Below are 21702 nucleotides of genomic sequence, written 5' to 3'. Positions count from 1 at the left end.
ATCGCTTGACAACTGATGCTGGTGTGTTTACGCTCCCGTAACTTAGCGGTTCGGCAAAAGAGACCGATAGAATAAGTACTAGGCTTACAAAGAATAAGTCCTGGGGTCGATTTTCTCGACTAAAGGCGGTGCTCCAGCATGGCCGCAGTCAAATGACTGAAATAAGTAAAAGAGTAAAAGAATGGCTGAAATATTTTTGATCAAAGGCTTACACAAATAGGGCTGACCTGGTGTTAAACAACAACTGCATCACCACCACCACCATTTTGCGCAGGGTGGTCAAAACGAGCCTTAAGTATCACTGTAGTTTGAATGCACTACTAAAAGTCTCCAAATGTGTCAGTTTGTTCATGCACACACAAACCCCGTCATTTACTTTTGAGGGGCAATAATAACAAAGAAAATGCAATGTATATCACAGTCATGTCAAGCAGTGACTTAACTGAGAAGGTGAAAGGGAAAAAAAAGAGTTGGGTCTACACTCAACTGCAGAAGAGGGAAACCAAAAGGTAGTTCAAAAAGCAATTAAGGAAAACAAATAAATGAGTTTTGTAAGACTTTTGATTATAGTTATACAAAGATGTTGAAAATGTCAAAATGGACAGGTTTTACAAAGGATGTGTCTAGATAGAACAGACAGGGAAATATTGTTTACACAGCTACAAACATATATATCGTAAACCAGTAGCAGTGCCCAGTCTAGTCACTCCTAGGATGGGGGTGGAGAATAACATAAAGAACAAGGAAAAGATGTAATAGTCCATGACCTTCTCCTTAGATGCAACAAAAATGATGAGAAGTAGAGAGATGAGTAGGTCAGAGGTGTCTGAGTAGAGAAGGGACAGGGGACATTATGATGATGGAAGTTTCTTTGTACCTGAAAACATGAGGCACAGTGACACACCCTTATAATGAAGCAGAGTGGTACACCTGATGCTGCAGAGCTTTTCTTCTTTTTTTTTACTGCCCACAAGGGACTAGACACATAGGGGACAAACAAAGACAGACAAACGGATTAAGTCGATTATATCGACCCCAGTGCGTAACTGGTACTTATTTAATCGACCCCGAAAGGATGAAAGGCAAAGTCGACCTCGGCGGAATTTGAACCCAGAACGTTGCAGCAGATGAAATACCGCTAAGTATTTCCCCCGGCGTGCTAACGTTTCTGCCAGCTCACCACCTAAGAGCTTTTCTTCCTGCTTGCATTTAGTAGTTTTAAAGTAAAAATCATTGTGTGCAATCCGATCCTACTCTTTAGATTTAGGGGTCTGACCTCAGTGGTTCAGTGGCTTAAGACAATTGCAGTGACCAATAAATTGTAGGTTTTACACTGAAGTGGCCTTCTCAAAGGTGAACTGCTTTACAGGGCTGGAGAGCTCCACCTACCCTGAAGTTGCCGGAAGGGTGTCAAAGATGGATTTGCTGTGATGGTCGACTCTCTTAGCCTTTTCCTTTCCCAAGACACTCACAAGGCAGTGAAAGTTTCTTCCATAGCATGCTAATTAACCCCAGAGTAGTAGCATCTGTCAGGGTTGCAGCTGTGAATTAGAATAGACCTTGGAAGACTAGGGAGTAAGAGGTAGTTCCACACTCCTTAAAACCCTGGAACTCTTGAACCAAGGCCCCACTACCTGGTATAATTTAACCCTTTAGCATTTAAACCAGCCATATCTGGTTGGAATATTCTACCTGTTTTTACCTCAAACCAAGCAGATCTGACCTCTCACACCTACCTCACCATGTCATTCTAAAAGTAAACAATCAAATCATTTGAAATCATGAAGCTACAAGATAATACATAATTAATTCAAAACAATGTGAATAAATAAGTGTAACATCTGATAAAGAAATTTGAATGCTAAAGAGTTAAAATCATACCCATGACAAAAACGTCATTATAGTTGAGAGAGAGAGAGAGAGAGAGGAGTCAGCATGCTTGTGGGCCAGAGGTTGAAGAGTGTCTGTTAATTTTTACAGGGTTTAGAAAAACTAAAGGGCTACTGCAATAAGTATGTGAATGCGAGAGAGGAATCTGTTGAATAAAATCATAATTAACAGATCCTCCTATGTTTTCTCTTTCTCAACCTTTACAGTTATTTGCAACAGATTTTTGCTTGTTTCATAATCATTAGTCCCTAAATGGCATATGTTCACTCTAATAAATCCACTCCATCGACACATGATCAGGATCTTTCTGTTTTGCTCTATGCAATGTTCCGCTTTACATTAACTTCACTTCATCACTTACAGTGTAGAACTTCAACATTATGTCTAGTTTCTTAAGATTGTGTATAATGATTGTTCCAACACAAAACTCCTCAGTCAGAAGCTCAAACAAGAACACAACATTTTTAGTCATCTTATCACAGTAAGATTGAAGGCATAATCATCAATAAATATATATGGCCTTATTAAAAGTAGGAAGTAAGTCATAATATCAGAGGGTGATGTAACTGCCCAAAAGATTTACTACATACATCTTTGTACAGCCATCTTTTCTATAAAAGTAAACAAATTTTGTAATGCAAGACTATAGAATAATGGAATTAGAGCATAATTCATACAATGTTTTAAAGTAGAAAGTGGTTAACTAGGTAACTGTTAAACCATTGTGTAGATTTAATGGTATAGTTACTAAATATAGATACATATTTACAAGACAATATACATTATTCTGCAAATATATATTGAGAACTTTATCTAACTTAAGAAAAGCTACAATCAAGTGGAATTTTAAAACAAAGCTTTCCCCACTTTTATGTAATAACCATCAACAAAACTTTTAAGTTGTGGTTACATGGAAATTTGACAGTAAGTAACTAAATATATCAATTCTACTGGACTTATAACACCTTTCTTTCTTCTCTTTAATTTTTTCTGTCATTTGTACTCTATGTTGATCTATTAATATAAATATCTATACAGAAGATATGAGGAGTTTAGGTCAAGGTAACCCAAACTAACAGGTATGTGTTCTGAGTGCTCCAATAGGTAATCCACCAAAATTCCAGTAGAACAATGGCCAGATGTGGTTGCGTGAATTTCTTGTTGAAAAAAAAAAAAAACCTGGCAGTTTGCAGCTTGAGTCAGTAGGTATTGGTTAAAGTAGTGAGGAAGGCAAATTGATTGTTTGCCTTCCTCACTACTATAAGTATCTATATATCCATACTTAAATAATCATCATCTGGAAGTCTTCACTTTTTGCTTTCTCTCATTTTGCATGTATACATATTTTGTATTTCATATCCAAACTGTTATATCTAATTTGTTTATTTGCATATTTGCCTCCATATCTGTTCAACTTGGTCCTTCTTATAGCCATTTTTTATCCTGTGGAATTGATTCCTTGTAAAAGCATTGTAGTTTAAGTTTGAATCATTTGAGCACTACTAAGTGTTTCTATACTGAGAATCTTGGGATCTCATCTGTTGACTATATAAACTCAACTATGTATGTATACTGAGTGTGTATAGCATTGTTTTCACTGCCTGTCACACAGGGTTACATAAATTTCAACATCATCATTGTGGCTATCCCTTGATATAGAAGATTATGGTCTTTGTTCTTTTTATTTTATTTTATTTTTATAGTTATTTATGGATTCTGAGGTGACTGATGAGTCCAATTCTTGCTTGGAAGTTCCTTCCACAAGTGAGACATGTAGTTCTGGATGGAAGGTCCTTTCTTGATTGTTCTTGTCTATCTTTTCTGTGCCTCTTCTTGTTTGGCAGTCCTGTTAGTCTCAAAAGTTATTAGTCCCTCTTTGATGATGGATTTCCAGTGATCTTGATCCTGAGTATTTCTCTCCCAGTCCTTGGTGTCAATATTATATTTCTTGAAGCTGGCTTATATATATATACATCATGTCATAATAATGAAGTCAAACTAAATAATGATATTTTGAAAGCATGTAACTCATACATTTTAGATCATTGTGTAATATATAATAGGAAATACATCCTTGATGTAAGACCCTCTCCATTTCAAAGAGAGAGAGAGAGGGGGGGGGGCAGACAGATAGATAGATGGACAGACAGATAGAAGTACAAATGAAAGAAAGGGTTTTCAATGAATGTAGTACAATATATGTTGCTCTGTACACTTGAATGATGAATGTGCATAAAAAGGTTTTGACTACTAACTAAAGGAATTGTCAGCTTCTAAATACACACACACAGATTTGTATATATACTCACTTCCTATATGTATCTGTGTGTGAGTGTATTTACAAAAATCAATTGAAATGTAGTGTAAACAATAAACAGAAAAAAGAAAGACAAAATTAGCAGTTCATTAAAGCTGAACAAGTGAAGCCAACTGAAGTGTGTGGCTAAATATTGAAAATCACTGAACTAGAGATATCTTCATATAAGATATATATATTAGCAGGGAAGGGTAACGAAAAACAAAACAGCAAAAAATATTGATTTACCTGCTGGGTTACAGTATTGAGGTAAAAACATGAGAAGGAATAATTGAACCAACAAGCTTTAGATGGAAGATCAGTGTAATGTTGTATAGTATTGAAGGTAATATTATAATGGAAGAGGTGTAACTGTTAAAAGGGTAATTAAAGTAACTAACGTGATACCATTAAGTTAGGGAGTAGGTGGAGAGAGAGAGGTGGGGTAATGAGAAATTCTTTTCATTAATATAAAGTATTTAGATATGATGTAAAAGCTGATGGATGACAAGAGAAGTGTTAAGTAGGGAAACAAATAGGGAGAGTTTGGTGGGATTTATTTCAGTGATTAAGTGTCAGTTAATCTAGATTAAGTTGTTTATCCATTAACACATGAACTTGATTCCGTACAAATGGAAACAAGGTATAAGGGGCTGGAAGGTGGGTGTATGCAAAAATATTGATATCAAATTTTTGGCACAAGGCCAGCAAATTTGGGGGAAGGGGTAAGTCTATTACATCGACCCCAGTGTTCAACTAATACTTATATTATCAACCCTGAAAGGATGAAAAGCAAAGTTGATCTTGGTGGAATTTGAACTCAGAATGTAAAGATTTACTCCTGTCTTTGAAATTGCTGGCCTTGTGCCAAAATTTGGAACCAATATTTAGTCAGAAGATACTTATTCTATCAAGTTTTTTAAGTTATGGGGTTATAAACGACTAGCTACCAGTTGCTGAGCAGTGGTGGTGGACAAACTCATACACAAAGACACACATACACACACATATATATGATGAACTTCATTCTGTTTCTATCTACCAAATCCACTCACAGAGCCATGGCTGGTCCAAAGTTATAGCAGAAGACCCTTGTTTGATTTGCCACACTGTGGGACTGAACCCTGAACCATGTGGTTGGGAAGCAAGCTTCTTACTACACAGCTATGCCTGTGCAAGGTTGTTCTTTTGATTGTTAATCATTCAGACAAATAAGCACAGTAGAAAACACAAGATTTGGGACCAATATGTCTATGTTATTTTATTAGCCATGTTGGCAGCCAGGTTTTTGGATTTGTGTCACATTGCTGGCAAAAACAATGTTACTTCCCCCTCCTGGTCTTCTAATAACTTGGAGGGAGGAGTATTGTTGATAAATTATATAATACTATAGAAAAGAAATTGTTTTTTTTTTACTTTGTGTCTTTCTTCTCTCTCTCTCTCTCTCCCTCACTCTATTTAATGTTCTTTGCTTGTATATCTTCCTCCTCAGAACTGCAGCATTCTAGGGCTACTGTCTTTCTCATATACTTCCTACAGACATCTTGCAAGCAGAAATTTAAGCTGAACAACTGTATTAATCTCATCAGCTTGAGAGGACCTGGAAAGATACCTGCACTCACTAGCATATCTAGGAGGTGGGGACGGTAGTGGGGCAGCACTTTTCGGTCTGCTGTAGGCAATATGTGCTTTCTGTGGGGTCTGGGGCTGGCAAACAGAGAGGCCGCCTTGGGCAGCACACACTCTAGCTATGCTAGTGCCTGCACTGCATCTTTCTGGCAACAAATAATAACAATAATTTCTGAGTTAGGCTCAAGGCCTGCAATTGTAAGGGGAGGGGTTAGTTATTGCCATTGCCCTAATACTTGACTGGTACTTTATTTTATTGACCCCCTGAAAGGATGAAAAGTAAACTTGACTTCTGCAGAATTTGAACTCAGAAGAATATTAAAAATTGGAAAAGATATAACAAAGAATCTTTTTTCCAATTCTCTAATGAGTCTGTCAGCTTGCCACCTTAATAATAATAATAATAATTTGATAAGCTCAGAAAATATAAAGATTTGCTGACTGAAATCGAAAAATGTGGCATTTCAAGACAGTTACAATGCAATGATTGTAGGAGCACTTGAAATTATCATAAAGGGAACTGAAAATTATTTGAGGATGATCCTTGGTTTACACCATCTATGCAGGAAGTGCAAAAAATGATCTTAATGCTCTTGTCAATACGTATGACGTACCAGTTGTCACTGAATTTTCTTTCCCCACCGCTTATTTTCTTCGTTTTTTTTTTTGTTGTTGTTTTTCCCTTCTTTTCTCCCTTTTTTTTTCTGTTATATGACTTTGTAAATGAACAATCTAGCATGTTTGTTTCAATGGCCTACCAATGTATCCAGTGAATTTCTTTGCTCTAGGTGTTGGGAAGACACTACGCAAGAAATGGAAACAAAATTGAAAGAAGATGATAATAATAATACTTTTTTTTTTTCACAATGTCAGAAGACACTGTAAGTAAGGTATTGATTTACCAATGAATGGAATGGAATTAGAACTATTAAAATAAATAACTTGCTGAATTGAGGTAACTAATGCCATAAAAAAGGCATAAGTGGCAAACTATTCTACATTGCCTCAAATTATATGGATTAGTCAAAGAAAGATGTCTTGCAGGATCTCCAAGACTGGTGGTGGTGGTGGTGGTGGTGGTAAGGAAATGCAGTTCATGGTTTGCAGTAGTAGGAATCAGAAGATCAAGACAGTGAGTTAGAGACCTGGAGTGAATACTTGCAACAGAGTGAATTCTGCAAATGGCAGAGATGTTAAACCAGGTGATGAATTAAAATGTACTGCATCAAACGAACAATAACATAACCAGGTGGAAGAAATCTATCCCTCCTTGATCTCTTTAACACCCTGAAACCAGGGCTCAACCAGAGCTCTTATAACAGCACATCAGCAATTCAAGAGATATTTATACTTTCACATTATTACATCAATGCAACAATACATTTCGTAAGATATATCTAAAAAGACTGATTTCAAAGTCAGCCAGTATCATAATAGTTAACTAAAGCAAATGTGATCATTTCAAAAGCTGTATAAATAAATAAATAAATAAATACCCTAGAGTATCAACATTTTCAGAATCATACTTATTTCAATTGTTACTGTCATTTTCCTCCGCTTCCCATAATTAATCAGTTTATGATTAAATTAATCCTTTAAAAGTGAAAGCCAAAATGTTATCTGCAGCATTAGCTAATAAAAGCCTTCCTAATCTTGACATTGGTAAACTTCAGTATTTCAAAGAGGTGGAGACAACTTTACAAACATAATAATTTAATGTGTGCGTGTATATGTGTGTGTGTGTGCATGCACACACCTGAACATATGTAGATGTGTGCATGTATGTATATATCTATATGCACTTGTGCATGTATATATATATATATATATATGTATGAATAAATAGGCATTAAGAATTTGACCTAATTACATATAATCTACTACGCTACTGAAATCAACAAATGAGACAATTTATATACTCATGGAAAAAATGTATAATGTAACTTCATTTACTCTTTCTTCTCAATTCTCTCACACACAACATATTCTTTTACTTGTTTCAGTCATTTGACTGTGGCCATGCTGGAGCACTGCCTTTAGTTGAGCAAATCAACCCCAGGACTTATTCTTTGGAAGCCTAGTACTTATTCTATCGGTCCCTTTTGCCGAACCACTAAGTTACGGGGACGTAAACACACCAGCATTGGTTGTTAAGCGATGTGGGGGGGACAAACACATATATACATATACATATATATACGGCGGGCTTCTTTCAGTTTCCGTGTACCAAATCCACTCACAAGGCTTTGGTCAGCCCGCGGCTATATTAGAAGACACTTGTCCAAGGTGCCACGCAGTGGGACTGAACCTGGAACCATGTGGTAGGTAAGCAAGCTACTTACCACACAGCAAATAATATTTTCATAAGAAAATGCTAAAGGCGGTGCTCCAGCATAGCCACAGTCAAATGACTGAAACAAGTAAAAGAATAAAAAAAAAGAGTATACATGCACACGCCAAGTATCAGTAATTTTGGCAAACAAACCACAGATCACCCACAATAGAAATATTGGTTTAAAATTTTGGCACAAGGCCAAGAAGTTCAGCAAAGGGGATAAATTGCTCAGCTGGTGTTTATTTTATCAACCGCAAAAAGATGAACGGCAAAGTCAACCTTGGCAGAATTTGAACTCAGAACATAAAGATGGATGAAATGTTGCTAAGGATTTTGCCTGGTGTGCTAACAATTCTGCCAGCTCGCTACCCCAAGATGGAAATATTAATATGACATACTAGTCTATTGCATCTATAGGTTAAGATTGATAAAGTACTTGACTGCTACTTTATTCTATTGACCCTGAAAAGATGAAAAGCAAAGTTAGCATTAGGGGATCTGAATTCAGAATGTAAAGGGCTGGAAGAAATACCACGAAACATTTTTTCCAGCACTCTAACTCTTCTGCCAGCCTACTGTCCAAATAATAATAACAATAATTTCAAATTTTGACACAAGGCCAGCAATTTTAGGGAGGAGGTAAGTTGTAAACATCGACCCCCAGTGTTCAACTGTTACTTACTTTATTGACCCTGATCAGTTTTGACTTCACTATTATGACTACTATCTCAGTACTATGACAGAACATCAATGTTATAAGGAGAATTAAATGAGATTTAATTTTGTACACTTTACAGCAACAGAGATTATAGAAGATATGCTTTTTGAGGCTACAAGGCAAAGTCGACCTTGGTGGAATTTGAACTCCACTGTAAAAACAGACAAAATGCCACTAAGCATTTTGCCTGGTGTGCTAATGATTCTGCCTGAATAATAATAATAATCCTTTATGCTATAGGCACAAGGCCTAAAATTTTGTGGAAAATGGGTAAGTTGATTTCATCAACCCCAGTATTGACTGGTACTTATTTTATTGACTCTGAATGTATGAATCAAAATATTAATCAACTGGAAGAAATGTCATTAGGCATTTTGTCTGCTGCTCTAACAATTCTGCCAGCTTGCCATAATAATAATAATAATAATAATCCTTTCTACTACAGGCACAAGGCCTGGAATTTTGGGAGAGGGAACTAGTCGATTACATTGACCCCAGTGTTCCACTGGTACTTATCATATTGACCCCGAAAGGGTGAAAGGTAAAGTTGGCCTCAGCAGAATTTGAACTCAGAATGTAGTGACGGACAAAATACCACTAAGCATTTCGTCCAGTGTGCTAATGATTCTGCCAACTCTCCACCTTAATAATAATAATAATAATAATAAAGGCTTTTGATTTAGGCACAAGGTGAGCAGTTTTGAAGGAAGGAATCAGCTAATTCCATGGACTCCAGTACTGACTGTTACTTTATAAACCCTGGAAGGGTTTATAAAGGCCAAGTTGACCGTGGCAGGATTTGACTATAAATAGAACGACAATGAATGACACACTGAAAAGTAAAAATAAAAACAAAGAGCAACATGATCGTCTCTGACATCACTGTTATGATTACTATCTCAGTACTATACAAGAACATCAATGCCATAAGTAGAATTAAATAAGATTTAGTTTTGTACACTTTACAACAACAGAGATAATAGAGGATATGGTTTTTGAGGCAACAAGATCAAAATGCAGCAGAAATAAATAAATTGCAAATAAAGCAATCAACAATTAATAAGATAAAAAAAAAATAAGCCTAGCCATATAAAAGAAAGTTGCTTAGCTAATTACTAATCTGATTAGCATATGAAAATAACAGTAATAAATAGATAAACAAATAAAATACTCCATTAGTGGTGTGCACTTTGGTTAGTTACACACATTCATACATGAATTCTAGTTTAAGAATATCTTACACATCCTTTCATCAGATCTGAAAGAAAGTCATAGGTGCTGTCTGTCTTTATTTGATTGAATCATAAAATAAATAAACAGGTAAAGAAAATTACAGGATTTGTAGAATTGTTAGAGCATTGGAAAGAAATTCCCTGCAGTATTTCTCCTTACTCCATGTTCTGAGTTCAAATTCTGCTGACGCTAACTTTGTTTTTCATTCCTCTGGGGGTCAATCGGGTATCAGTTGAGTACTGGGTCTATAACTGACTAATTCTATCCCCTCAAAAATGCAGGCCTTGCACCAAGTTTAGAAATAATTATTGTCAGTATTGGAATGGAAAAGTACCAAAAGCCAGTAAGACTTCTATAACAGAGATGAGATGAACAAGCAAGGGAACTGCTACATTGCCTCTGTGCAATGTGATGGAAATAGCAGCTAAATCTCTCTCAAATCATCTTAGAAGAAGGTGGCATTGGCCAATATAGTCTTAGACTCAGCTATGTCTGAGAAAGACAAGGTGGTCACAACTGTTCTACTATTTTTAAGATGATAGGGTGTAATTCAAAAGGAAATCTGATTGCTATTTGTACCAGGTCAAAGTAATCATATAGCAGCTCTCTCATTGGTTTATTAAAATCATTCCTGTTGATATGGCCAGCTGTTTAATTAACTTGATCTTATTACCCAACCTATTGACAACTTCAATTAATATTTCTCATCACCATAACATCATCCAACCCAAATCATAAACAAATCTTACAATAATACCAGAGGGAGAGAAAAAGAAAGAAATAAAGAAATGAAGAGGAAAAAGAGAAACTTAGCTTGCTGCTAACAAATCAAACAAAAAATTTAATTACTTTCTTTTGTCTTTTTTTTTTTACATCTGTTGTTGATTAAGGTTTAAAGTGAAAAGCAAATAGGATTTGCAGAAAAATCACCTGCCACTGGCAGAAAACAAATTTAGTAATATAACTTAGCATAGGAGTGGCTGTGTGGTAAGTAGCTTGCTTACCAACCACATGGTCCCAGGTTCAGTCCCACTGCGTGGCATCTTGGGCAAGTGTCTTCTACTATAGCCTCGGGCCGACCAAAGCCTTGTGAGTGGATTTGGTAGACAGAAACTGAAAGAAGCCCGTCGTGTATATATATATATATATATATATATGTGTGTGTGTGTGTATGTGTTTGTCCCCCAACATCGCTTGACAACCGATGCTGGTGTGTTTATGTCCCCATAACTTAGCGGTTCGGCAAAAGAGACCGATAGAATAAGTACTAGGCTTCTAAAGAATAAGTCCTGGGGTCTATTTGCTCGACTAAAGGCGGTGCTCCAGCATGGCCGCAGTCAAAAGACTGAAACAAGTAAAGAGTAAAGAGTAGTGAATCTTTATATATATCATATTTTATTTATTATTATATAACAGTAATTTTTTCTTTAAGCTTTGAACTTTAACTTGGTCTTCACCTGAATGCCAATTTTACAGCTAAAATTCTCTATCTTATTCACTCTGTTATTGCACAATACATCACATGATATTCTTGCATACACTCTATCTTTACTCTCTCACATATTACCTTTCTAACTGCCCTATCATGCTTCAAAGGGTTGAACAGGTATACAAATTCAGATATTTGTGCATTCCTAGATTTACTTCATGGTTGGAATTATTTTCCTACACACATCTCTATATCATAAACTTCTCAAGGCACACATAAGAAGATAAGTTTGTGTGCCACGAGAAGAGAATTCTTAACATTGCAGGCAATTTAAGTTGGATAGATAACTATTTTCTAAAAAAAGATAAAATCATTAACAATCAGCTAATGACCTTATTGCAGGATCTCTCAAGCCAATGGGGTAAAAGTAAGGAATAAATTAAAACTCAAGGGTTATCCTTAAGCAGGAGACTTGGTTCTTATGTTTGAAACTGTGGACTCCAATAAAGGTGGGTTACGAATTAAGCATGTTGTCCAAGAACAGTTTCCATGTATCAGATTTCACTTATAAGGGATTGGTCAACTCGGAGCTGCAGTAGAAAACAAGTTACACCTTCAAATTAAACCCTACCTTCTTAAAAAGGAAGGATACATTAACTATATTGCATCTAAAAAAAAAACAGAAAAGAATAGTCATGGCTGGAAGATCTTTTATCATAGGTCTACAATTCAGGGGTTTTCAACCATTTTTTGTTTGTTTGTCTATGAACCCCTTTGATTACTATTTTATTCTGGTGGACACCCATAGCCATTCAATATTTAAAAACTAGTTTTATAGACACTTCTTTCAAAATTCCTATTTCGTTTTACACACATTAATTTGTGTAGGATGAACTATGTAAAATGTTACAGGAGGAAACCTAGCTGTTTCTTGCAAAACACACCAATAAATACATCTAAAGCAAATTTTTTTTCGGGTGCCCTTAAAATACTATTGTGAAGCCCCAGTTTTGCTGTGTGGACCCCGGTTGAGAACCACTGGTCTACATGATCAGAACTGAGCTGGAGCTGAACACCAACAACCACCAACTAAGCATTACTTGGTACCATGTGTCATATGTTAAACGAAAACGATTTCTTTTGGATAATAATGATTTCTTTTAACAAAGCAAAACAAAAACACTTAAACTTGTCAGAAAAGCAAAAACAAACAAAAATAAGATGCTTGACATCACTGAAGGTTCTTTGCTTCATTGGGAACTCATCCGTAACACATTTGTATTGCCCTCCCTGACAGGTCCGACAGGTTATTCACTTTCACTTCCCTGAGATAACAATCAGAATCTATGGAGTCAAACAATTTACTGTTTTAAGCTTTCCACACGACTACACAGAAAGTTTTTCAAAATATTGTAAGATTGTCGGACCAGAACTGTAAATTTGATTGTGTAAAGAAAGAAAAATAAATAGAAAATAGTTGTAAGAAGTTTAGATTTGAAATCATTAATTACGTAGGCCTATATAACACGTATATATAAGAAGTAATGATTCTTCCAAATTTTGGCACAAGGCCAGCAAATTTCGAAAAGGGGGAAATCGATTACATCGACTTTAGTACTTGACTGGTGCTCTATTTTATCGACCCTACAAGGATGAAAGGCAAAGTTGATCCCAGCGGGATTTAAATTCAAAACGTAAAGCCGAAACAGATGTTGCTAAGCATTTTCCCGACACGCTAACCATCCTACCAACGCGCCACCTGAGAGTATATGATAATTACACTGAAATTATTTTTACTACTAATAATGTTACTATAGCTAAAATGTATAAAAGTTAGGCCCACCCAAGGAAGTTTTTATTTTGAGATAGCTAAAACTAGTCACCCAAACGTGAATAAGTCAAGACCCAAAGTAATAAAGAGGGAAACCATATATTTGCTTGTGTTTGGATTCTGGAATTAAAAATGACTTATTTTCGGGATTCAGAATATGTTATGTAATTTATGTATTTTTTATTTATTTTCCTTCCCTGTTACCTATAAATAACGAATAGGTACTTTTAGTAAGCTCTAATTTCCTAACTGTTTGAAGTTCAGAATCTTATATAAAAAAAGAAAAGAAAAGGATACGCATTGCAGATAAAAAAAGAAATGATCCTAAAAGTTTTTCATACAAGCACCTATTTCTATCATACTTGTAATTCGAAGTTTGTCCTGGCTCGAGTTTGAGAAATTACGACACGCCTCTCTCTCTTTTTATATATGTGACAGATGTAGTGATGCAGATAACAATTAGGCTTGACATACAGCTCGCCTAGGATTTTTCTTATAGCTGCTCTTGAAGCCGCGGACCCAGTCTCGGATGAAGATTTCGGAGTTTCAAATTCATTTGAGCACTACTACGTGTTTCCTACACTGAGCATTTCTAGCTCTCACCTGTTGTGTATATATAAGTTTGTCCCAGCTTCATGACCAAGTTTCGTGAACTCGTAGGGCGAACCCATTTCATCTTGGGGCATTTTATCTCTAGATATCTGACGAGATAAGTCCGTCGAATGAGCCCACAAAACTTTAAGTGATTTTGAGCTGAGCCAAGCTATTAAAAAAAAAGTGACTCCTTCCAAATGTACTGAGAGCAACTTTCTTCCGTTTGTCCTCTCTCTCTCTCTCTCTATCTATATATATATATAAAACCACGCATAACTTCATTAATCCCTTAAACACGGTGATATTTCATATGTATGTATATATATATATATATATATATATATATATATATATACACACATATACCTACAGACACATATATTCCATAATTTTGTTTTGAACTTCAGGGTTTAATTTCTATTTCTATGCCAACATCAAATAACATGCAACGTAATAAAAACAAAAATCTCTGGATCCAAAGCAAAATGTTGAATTTTCAGAATATTTATCTAAAAAATATTAATATAAACAAACACTCACCACTTTGAAGTATATTAAGGCCTTTAGTTCTGAGAGTAACATTGCCAATTTCCATCACGCTTGTATTTACTATAGCAACATTTTCTAGAAAGTTCAGCTATTTTGCTTCTTATATTAAAAATGAAAAGGAAATAAAATTGAGGTTTTGTCTTCGACCAGTTAAAAATGTTGCGACAGATTATAACATAGAACGCGGGAAACACGTTTTCATAATATATTCATTTCGATAATAAACACCATCTATTATTTACGCTCAGTTCCGTTAAAACAAACAATAACGGGACTAAAAGAAAAAAAAAAAACCTTACGTAGTCGCTCGGTTTGCTAGAAATAGCAGCCAAATCTTTCTTAAATCACACCTGATTTGTTTTGAAATTAAGACCGAACACATTAGATAATGTTCTAAAATTACACAATGTACGAATAAAGTAACTACATAGTCACAGAAGGATAGGATGGTTAGGGTAGAATCCAAGGTTTAAACAACAAAACATAGGTTGTAGTTTAGTAAGCAGTCGCTCAGACGAAGTTTGATGGGATTATTTCTCTGGATAAACAACGTGTGGAAAAGCATGGATATATTGCTATTCCGACTAAACTAATCGAGTGAATCTCAGTAACAAGGGTAGATAACTTACATTAGATTCGCGATAATAATCTCGATTATTTATGTCTTATAACTTACTTTATGCTTTAATATCTTAACATATTTGCAAATAAAGCTAAAGACTTGGTAACTTAAAAATTAACGCGGATTAGTTAAATACATTAATTAATACATAATGAAAATGAGGTGACCCTTGAAAATTGTTGCGTAATACAGAGTAGAATTAGAAAATGTTCCTACATGATTCAAGCAGATGATATTTTTATTGGAATTTTTTACTGTAATACTTTAGCTCGTGTCGATGATTCAGTGGACATACGGTCACCATCATTCCAGCCGTGGCCATCCCATCTTTTTTTCAGGAAAAATATATTGAAGATTGCATTATAAAATGTCTTTCTTTTTCAAAAGATCTCAATAAGGAGCAAAGGTGTGTAGTTAAGCAGTTCACTTCATATAAAATAATGAAGGCAACTATATGCAAAATAAAACCAAAAAGGAAAAATTCAGTTGTCACTAATTGTGACTGAGGGTGCTGGGTAGCACCTATATTGCTAGAAATAAGAGTTAAAAACCCTTAGAGCCACAAGAAAGTTATATATAATTTACTGTTCTGTTAAGATAGGATCAACAAAAAAAATAAGTACTCCATCCAGTGAGAGAAAAATATCACAATGTTTAAAATAAGAGCTAATAATAGTTTCTTGCCATTGAAACATGTGGTTAGGCAGATTTTTATAATGTGCCTGAAGATTACTTGGAGATACTATTAGTAGCTTTTATTTTAATATAGTGTACATTAAATTACATGTATATCATCATTGACAAGAGATGGCAAGCCAGAAGGCTATGTCAAGCTTTACTGTCAGCTTTAGTATGATTTATACTTCTGGATGCCTTTCCCACTAGCTTTTTACATAATACCAGAAAAGTGTCTTGCAGTAGAAGAGATACACAGCTATCCCAGTTGGAGAGAGAGAGAGAGAGAGAGAGAGAGAGAAAGAGAGAGAAAGATAGAGAGAGGGAGAGGATGGTGGTGAAGATATACCTAGATATACCTTCAGGGTACAAGGAGATGAATGTAAAGAGGAGTGGTACACAGGATTGAGATGACAAAGTTGTGTTGGGCTGTAGAGTAGAGGCAGGGACAAAAGTGATGAGATGCAGTTTGGTTCACGGTGTGGAGGAAATTAATGTAATGTATGGGTGGAGAGCACATAATACACAGTGCTTCCAGAACTCAATTTTGTTGAGGTGGGCAGGTCTTCTCAAGAACTTAACTTGCCAGACATCTTGGTCTACTGTCATCACCTCTACGAGACTCAAAATTTTGAAACTCGCCCTCATTACTTCACCCCATGTCTTCCAAGGTCATCTTATTCTGTAGATCCCATACAGTGAGTAACTGGCACTTGTTTATACAGCTACCCTTAATATGCATCACATGACCAAATCATCATAGTTTTCTCTCTTGCATGCTACATCTGATTTCTCTTATAACTAACTTTTCTTTCAACACATTTGCACTTTGCAGTACATGCACAATGATGTTGCACATCCACTGGAGCAGACTAACTTCATTCCTCTCCAGCTTTTGCATGTCCTCTGCATTCAAGTTCCTCCTGGGCATTTGAGAAAATCTAATTCCTGTGTATTCATAGTATTTATTGTTCCTGTGCATCTGTTACATACAAAGACTACTTTCTCTCAATGGTTACTACAGGGAAGCACTGTTTTCTGATGTAAGTGGAATACACCAGTTTTTGTCTACAAGCACTGCTGAATTGAAATCCAAGATATAACAGGTTGGCATTCCTATCTAAGAATGAAAATATCCTCCAATGACTTCGCTGTGAAAACAGTGTTACAGGTGCAAGGAAGTTGCTGAAAGTTTCAAATTATTTTCCATCAACAGTCTCTGTTAATATGATAGACATCCTTCAGCCAAGCTAAAACAGATTTCTCTCAATGCATGATTAACTGAATCTTTTTCGATTAATCAATCAACAACACTCCTCTCTCCCCTTCTCTCTCATATACAAAAAAAAAAAAAAGATCAGCAAAGAAAATAACAAAATAGAAATATAAAAATGTGATTGAAAACGAATTTCTCAAATATTTTAATTGAAAAAATATTTTTTCTTCTATTATTAAATGGTTATATTTACAACTTTGTCTAAAAATGGATAAAAATTAACAGGTTGATCAATAATGTGTTGAATTTCAAAACCTGTAACAATTTTGCAAAGCTTAGCAAGTAATTTCTGAGATTTCTGTTTAGTTTCATTAGATGCAGAATCTAATTCCAGACAGCTTTCCATCTGGTTAATGTTGTCAGGTACTTTCATAGAAATAATTCCTCCATGAAATACTAATAGATTTTCAGGGAAGCTTCTTACAGAAATTGTGGAATTTTCTCCAGTCAAAAGATCAGGAATGATTGAATTGCAATTTTCAAGAATTCTGTCAATCCATAATAATACATCGTGTAACAAAATAATGGTCCCTTTGTGGCAAACCTCATGACTTAGCCACAAAATGACTAACTGTAATGTTTGAGTCAAAACTAATTTAGCATTCTCAGTAGTAGGTACAGACGGCTTCCAAGCTAAACAAATATTGATAAGGGAATTAGTCAGTTCAATTTGTTCTGCTTCTGAAACATCATTCATATTATTGAACTCATCCGTTTCAGAGATAACAGATGAGGAATCATCCATATCAGTTTCTTCAGAAGTTTCTTGAGTTGATGACACCATCTTTTTCTTAGGAACATCTGCCAGATAACTACAATTGTATCCCTTGAGTTTTAGAATGTCCAGAGCTCTATGAAAAATATGAGTAGATTGCATAAGTTGTCGACTTTGAAATAGTAATAAAAGAATGTCTCTTTGTGTGATTAAGCCAAAATCTTGACTTGGATTCTTGTCTTCATGATTTTTGTCTGTTGATGATACTATATTTGTTGTTCTTTCCTCTGAAAAATAAGACAAAATAAAGCTCTGAAATAATATTTTTTTACAGTATTTTTTTAATGCTAGCTTGAAATTGTATTTACACTTGGTTACCTTCCTTGTGACCTATCACTAAATAGTGAAGTAAAAGTGCAACCTATTTTTCTCCAGTCAAGTGAATTTGCCCAGAAAACCACAATAGCTTTAGTAAGACTTATGATCATGCCATCAGTCTCTTGAATCAACAGTTGCTGCACCTCTTGTTGCAAATAAAAATTATCATTGTTTTTTTTATAGGAAAGTTGTAAAACTTGTTGACTCTTTTTTAATAGAAATAATCTATTTAAATGTTAATATTGAATAGCTCCAGTCAGCTCTGCTATATTAGACATGTACGGAATTAACATATTAATCCAGCAGTGAAGGACTATGCTTCTACCTGATATAGGGCCACACTGCATACATGTCATTAAGTGTATGTTTGTATGAAGTGTCACATGGCAGTTGGGATTTGTGGTATTCTATTTGCATTAATCATTTTTATTCAGTCTTACTGACAGCATAAAAAAAAAACACAATATGAAATCCAAGTAAATTAAAGCAATCCCTCTGGATTTATTAAAAATAAGTTATCTTTATTTTTTTAAAACTATTTATTCACAAGAACATGGCTGACATTCTTGGTGGAGTAAGAATGTCTAAATTTTTTTAGATGAGATATTAGTACTTGGGAGTGAGGTTTAGAAACATTCAAAGTATTTCTTTACATACCCCACCCACTCCTTTCTTGTAAACCAGCTTCAACCAGTTGTTTCTGATTGTCATTAATTGTTATGTATGTTTACATGTGCTCAGTTTAATCTAAACCTGATAACATACACTCAGCTGTTGATAAGTGGGGTGTGTATACTTATGCTGGAATTGAAACTCATAAAATTTATTTCTTGTTGAGTTCAGCACTCACATCTACCACAATATAAACACAACAAGGATTCTATGCATCCTTAACACCACATTCTTAGTCACAAAGTAAGGTGAGTTATAAGTAGAAAGTGTCCTGTTTATGGACAAAAGATCAAGAAGGGGAAGTGGATAGAGGCTGCAAGAGTGTGATAGAAGTAGGGTGAGGATGAATGTAGCAAATGATGAAGAAGTGTGAAGAGATGGTTGATGGTAAAATGTGACTGGAGAAGTACAATGCTAAGAATGAAAGAGGGCTGTCAAAGAAAGTGGTTCCAGAGAGTGGAAGAGATAACTGGTAACACAGAAAAGGATGATAGAATACATGATTCTGCTCTCATTTAATTACAGCATCAGAATACTGCAGTAATTAGGAGAGACATGGAAGGATAAGTGGTAGGGAGAAGAGGGAGGCTTGTGGGTGAGAGACTCAGTTTGTATACACAGTATGCGTTCAGAACCTCACTTTTGCTGCAATGGGCAGCCCTTTTTGAGCACCATGTACTGCTACACATTATGGTCCTTTGTCACCTCCACTGTGAAGCCCCCATGCCTTCTTCCACAACTTCCATCAATATTTAACAATTAGTACTTCTTTATATAGTTGCTGTATCCATATGCATCACATACCCATGCTATTGCAGTTTTCTCTCATATTGCTCCATTTTCTTTCAACATATTTCGATTTTGTTGATTATGCACAATGATGTTGCATATTCAGTAAAGCATGTTAGCTTTATTTCTTTCTAGTTTTCACAATTTCTCTACATTCAGGGCTCATGTCTCACAATCATATAGTATTGTAGCATCCATACAAGCATCACACAATCTATCTTTCACTCTGAGAGAGAAACCATTTGTTGTCAACAGAGGTAACAGCTCACTGAACTTTTGTCCAACCTGTTCTTACTCCAGCTACTATACTATTAGAACATCCTCCTCCACTATTAATTAGGTCATCCAGATAACAGAAGTTTTCTATTACCTCTTGAGATCCTTCTGAGCATTTGAGAAAATCTGTCTCCTTTGTTGCACATGAATATATATATATCTTCCTTTGGCACTGTGTCAGATGACAGAGAGTGTACCAGATGATCTGATCAATGGAACAGCTTGCTTGTGAAATTAACATACAAGTGGCTGAGTTCTCCACTGACACATACCCATGAAACAGAATGTGACAAGGCTGACCCTTTGAATTACAGGTATAACTCATTTTTGCTAGCTGAGTAGACAAGAGCAATGTGAAATATAGTGTTGTGCTGCCGGGAACAGAACTCACAACTTTATGATTGTGATCTGAATGTCCTAACCTCAAAGCCACGCACCTTCACACACACACACACTCATTAGTATTGTTGCCGTAATTAAAGGGTAATAGCTTACATATGTTGTATTGCAATTTAACGAAGATGTAAAAAAATACCTTGTGATTGTATCCTTTTCTTGTGTTCCATAACTGAACTGAATAGTGGCAAAAATATTTTCATTGCTGTCTCAGCACTCCCTTCTCTGGATTAAAGAGAAAAATAGATTTCATATATGTATTCATTTTTGATAACTTGTAGTTATGAAAACAATCTTTAAAAATTTAATGTTTCTGAAAATTATCATCATTGTCTTCTAAATAGATTATTGGTTACCTTAATTTATAGGGTGTTAATACCACTTAACAATAGCTGAAGACAACTCAGAGTAAAGGGAACACTTTCATCTTGCTGGAGACAACTTTTCTCGTGCCAGTGGCATAACAAAATGCATCCAGTTCACACAGTAAAGTGGTTGGTAATGGGAAAGGCCTCTAGCTATGAAATCCATACCAAAAACAAATGCTATTTGTCTACATAAATCGACCAGTTATTTTCTGTTGTGTGTTTGCCAGATGATGAAGGACTACAACAGATGGCAAGATGTAAGACCCTGGCAAGCACAGAAAAAGCTTAAGTAAAACGATAAGACTTGAGTGAGGATATTTCACAATACCTGTGGTATTATATATGCTGTTTTCTTAAAAATGCATTTACTCTACTAGATCTTACTGTAGTGAAAGTAAATCCAAACATAGTCTTTGGCAATGTGACAGTATTAGCAATAATATGGATGTACACACACACACACGTCTGTTTCTGGTAGCAGAATCACTCATTTCTTAGAAGTTGCTGTCAGACTGCTGTACTCTGACAAGTATCTCACTATGTCTCCCATTCTATGAACCTTCATGAACGCCAAGGTTCAGTAATGTTTTGCACACCATTCTTTTAGTACATTAAGAGCAATGATTTACTGTCATTTCCAACAACACACATTCCAATGGAGATACTACACTTAGCTCCTCTTTACTCATCTGCAACCTAAATACTTCATGCTAGACATACACTGTATTTATGAATAAAGACCATCTTTCATTAGAAACATAAGGCTGCCTCTTCCATCAGCACAAAGAATCAATTACTACATCAGTGATTCTGAAATGGTGCTCCACAAGGGGTGTCTACATATGTCAAACTTTTAAGCTTTTATAAAAGCCATACAAATGATTGAGTTCTCTTGGAAAAAAAACAAACAAACAAACCCAAACATCCATTAATGTTATTCTAAAGTGTGATTGTTTCTAATTTAGACACAAAGCCAGCAATTTTGAGAGGAAGGGTTAGTTGATACTATTTACCCAGTAATTTGTGTTGTC

At 35.4% G+C, this 21702-nt stretch overlaps 2 protein-coding genes across 2 annotated transcripts in view; both read right to left on the bottom strand.

Moving 5' to 3' along the window:
* LOC106870263 (WD repeat and coiled-coil-containing protein) overlaps positions 1-15108 on the bottom strand; it is an 88405-nt gene extending 73297 nt beyond the window's left edge. Inside the window, exon 1 of the mRNA XM_014916280.2 lies at positions 14496-15108. Within this exon, the coding sequence (XP_014771766.1) occupies positions 14496-14550 (55 nt within the window). The 5' untranslated portion in view covers positions 14551-15108. The remainder of the gene's footprint in view (positions 1-14495) is intronic.
* Positions 15109-17187: 2079 nt separating this feature from the next.
* LOC128247297 (nucleolar pre-ribosomal-associated protein 1-like) overlaps positions 17188-21702 on the bottom strand; it is a 20832-nt gene continuing 16317 nt past the window's right edge. Inside the window, exons 12-13 of the mRNA XM_052966221.1 lie at positions 20443-20528; positions 17188-18079 (exon numbers count right to left, since the gene is read on the bottom strand). Of these exons, the coding sequence (XP_052822181.1) occupies positions 17253-18079; positions 20443-20528 (913 nt within the window). The 3' untranslated portion in view covers positions 17188-17252. The remainder of the gene's footprint in view (positions 18080-20442; positions 20529-21702) is intronic.

This window comes from Octopus bimaculoides, chromosome 3 (genome assembly GCF_001194135.2).
Source record: "Octopus bimaculoides isolate UCB-OBI-ISO-001 chromosome 3, ASM119413v2, whole genome shotgun sequence".
Taxonomy (NCBI): Eukaryota; Metazoa; Mollusca; class Cephalopoda; order Octopoda; family Octopodidae; genus Octopus; species Octopus bimaculoides.
This window is presented reverse-complemented; position numbering and strand designations above follow the sequence as displayed.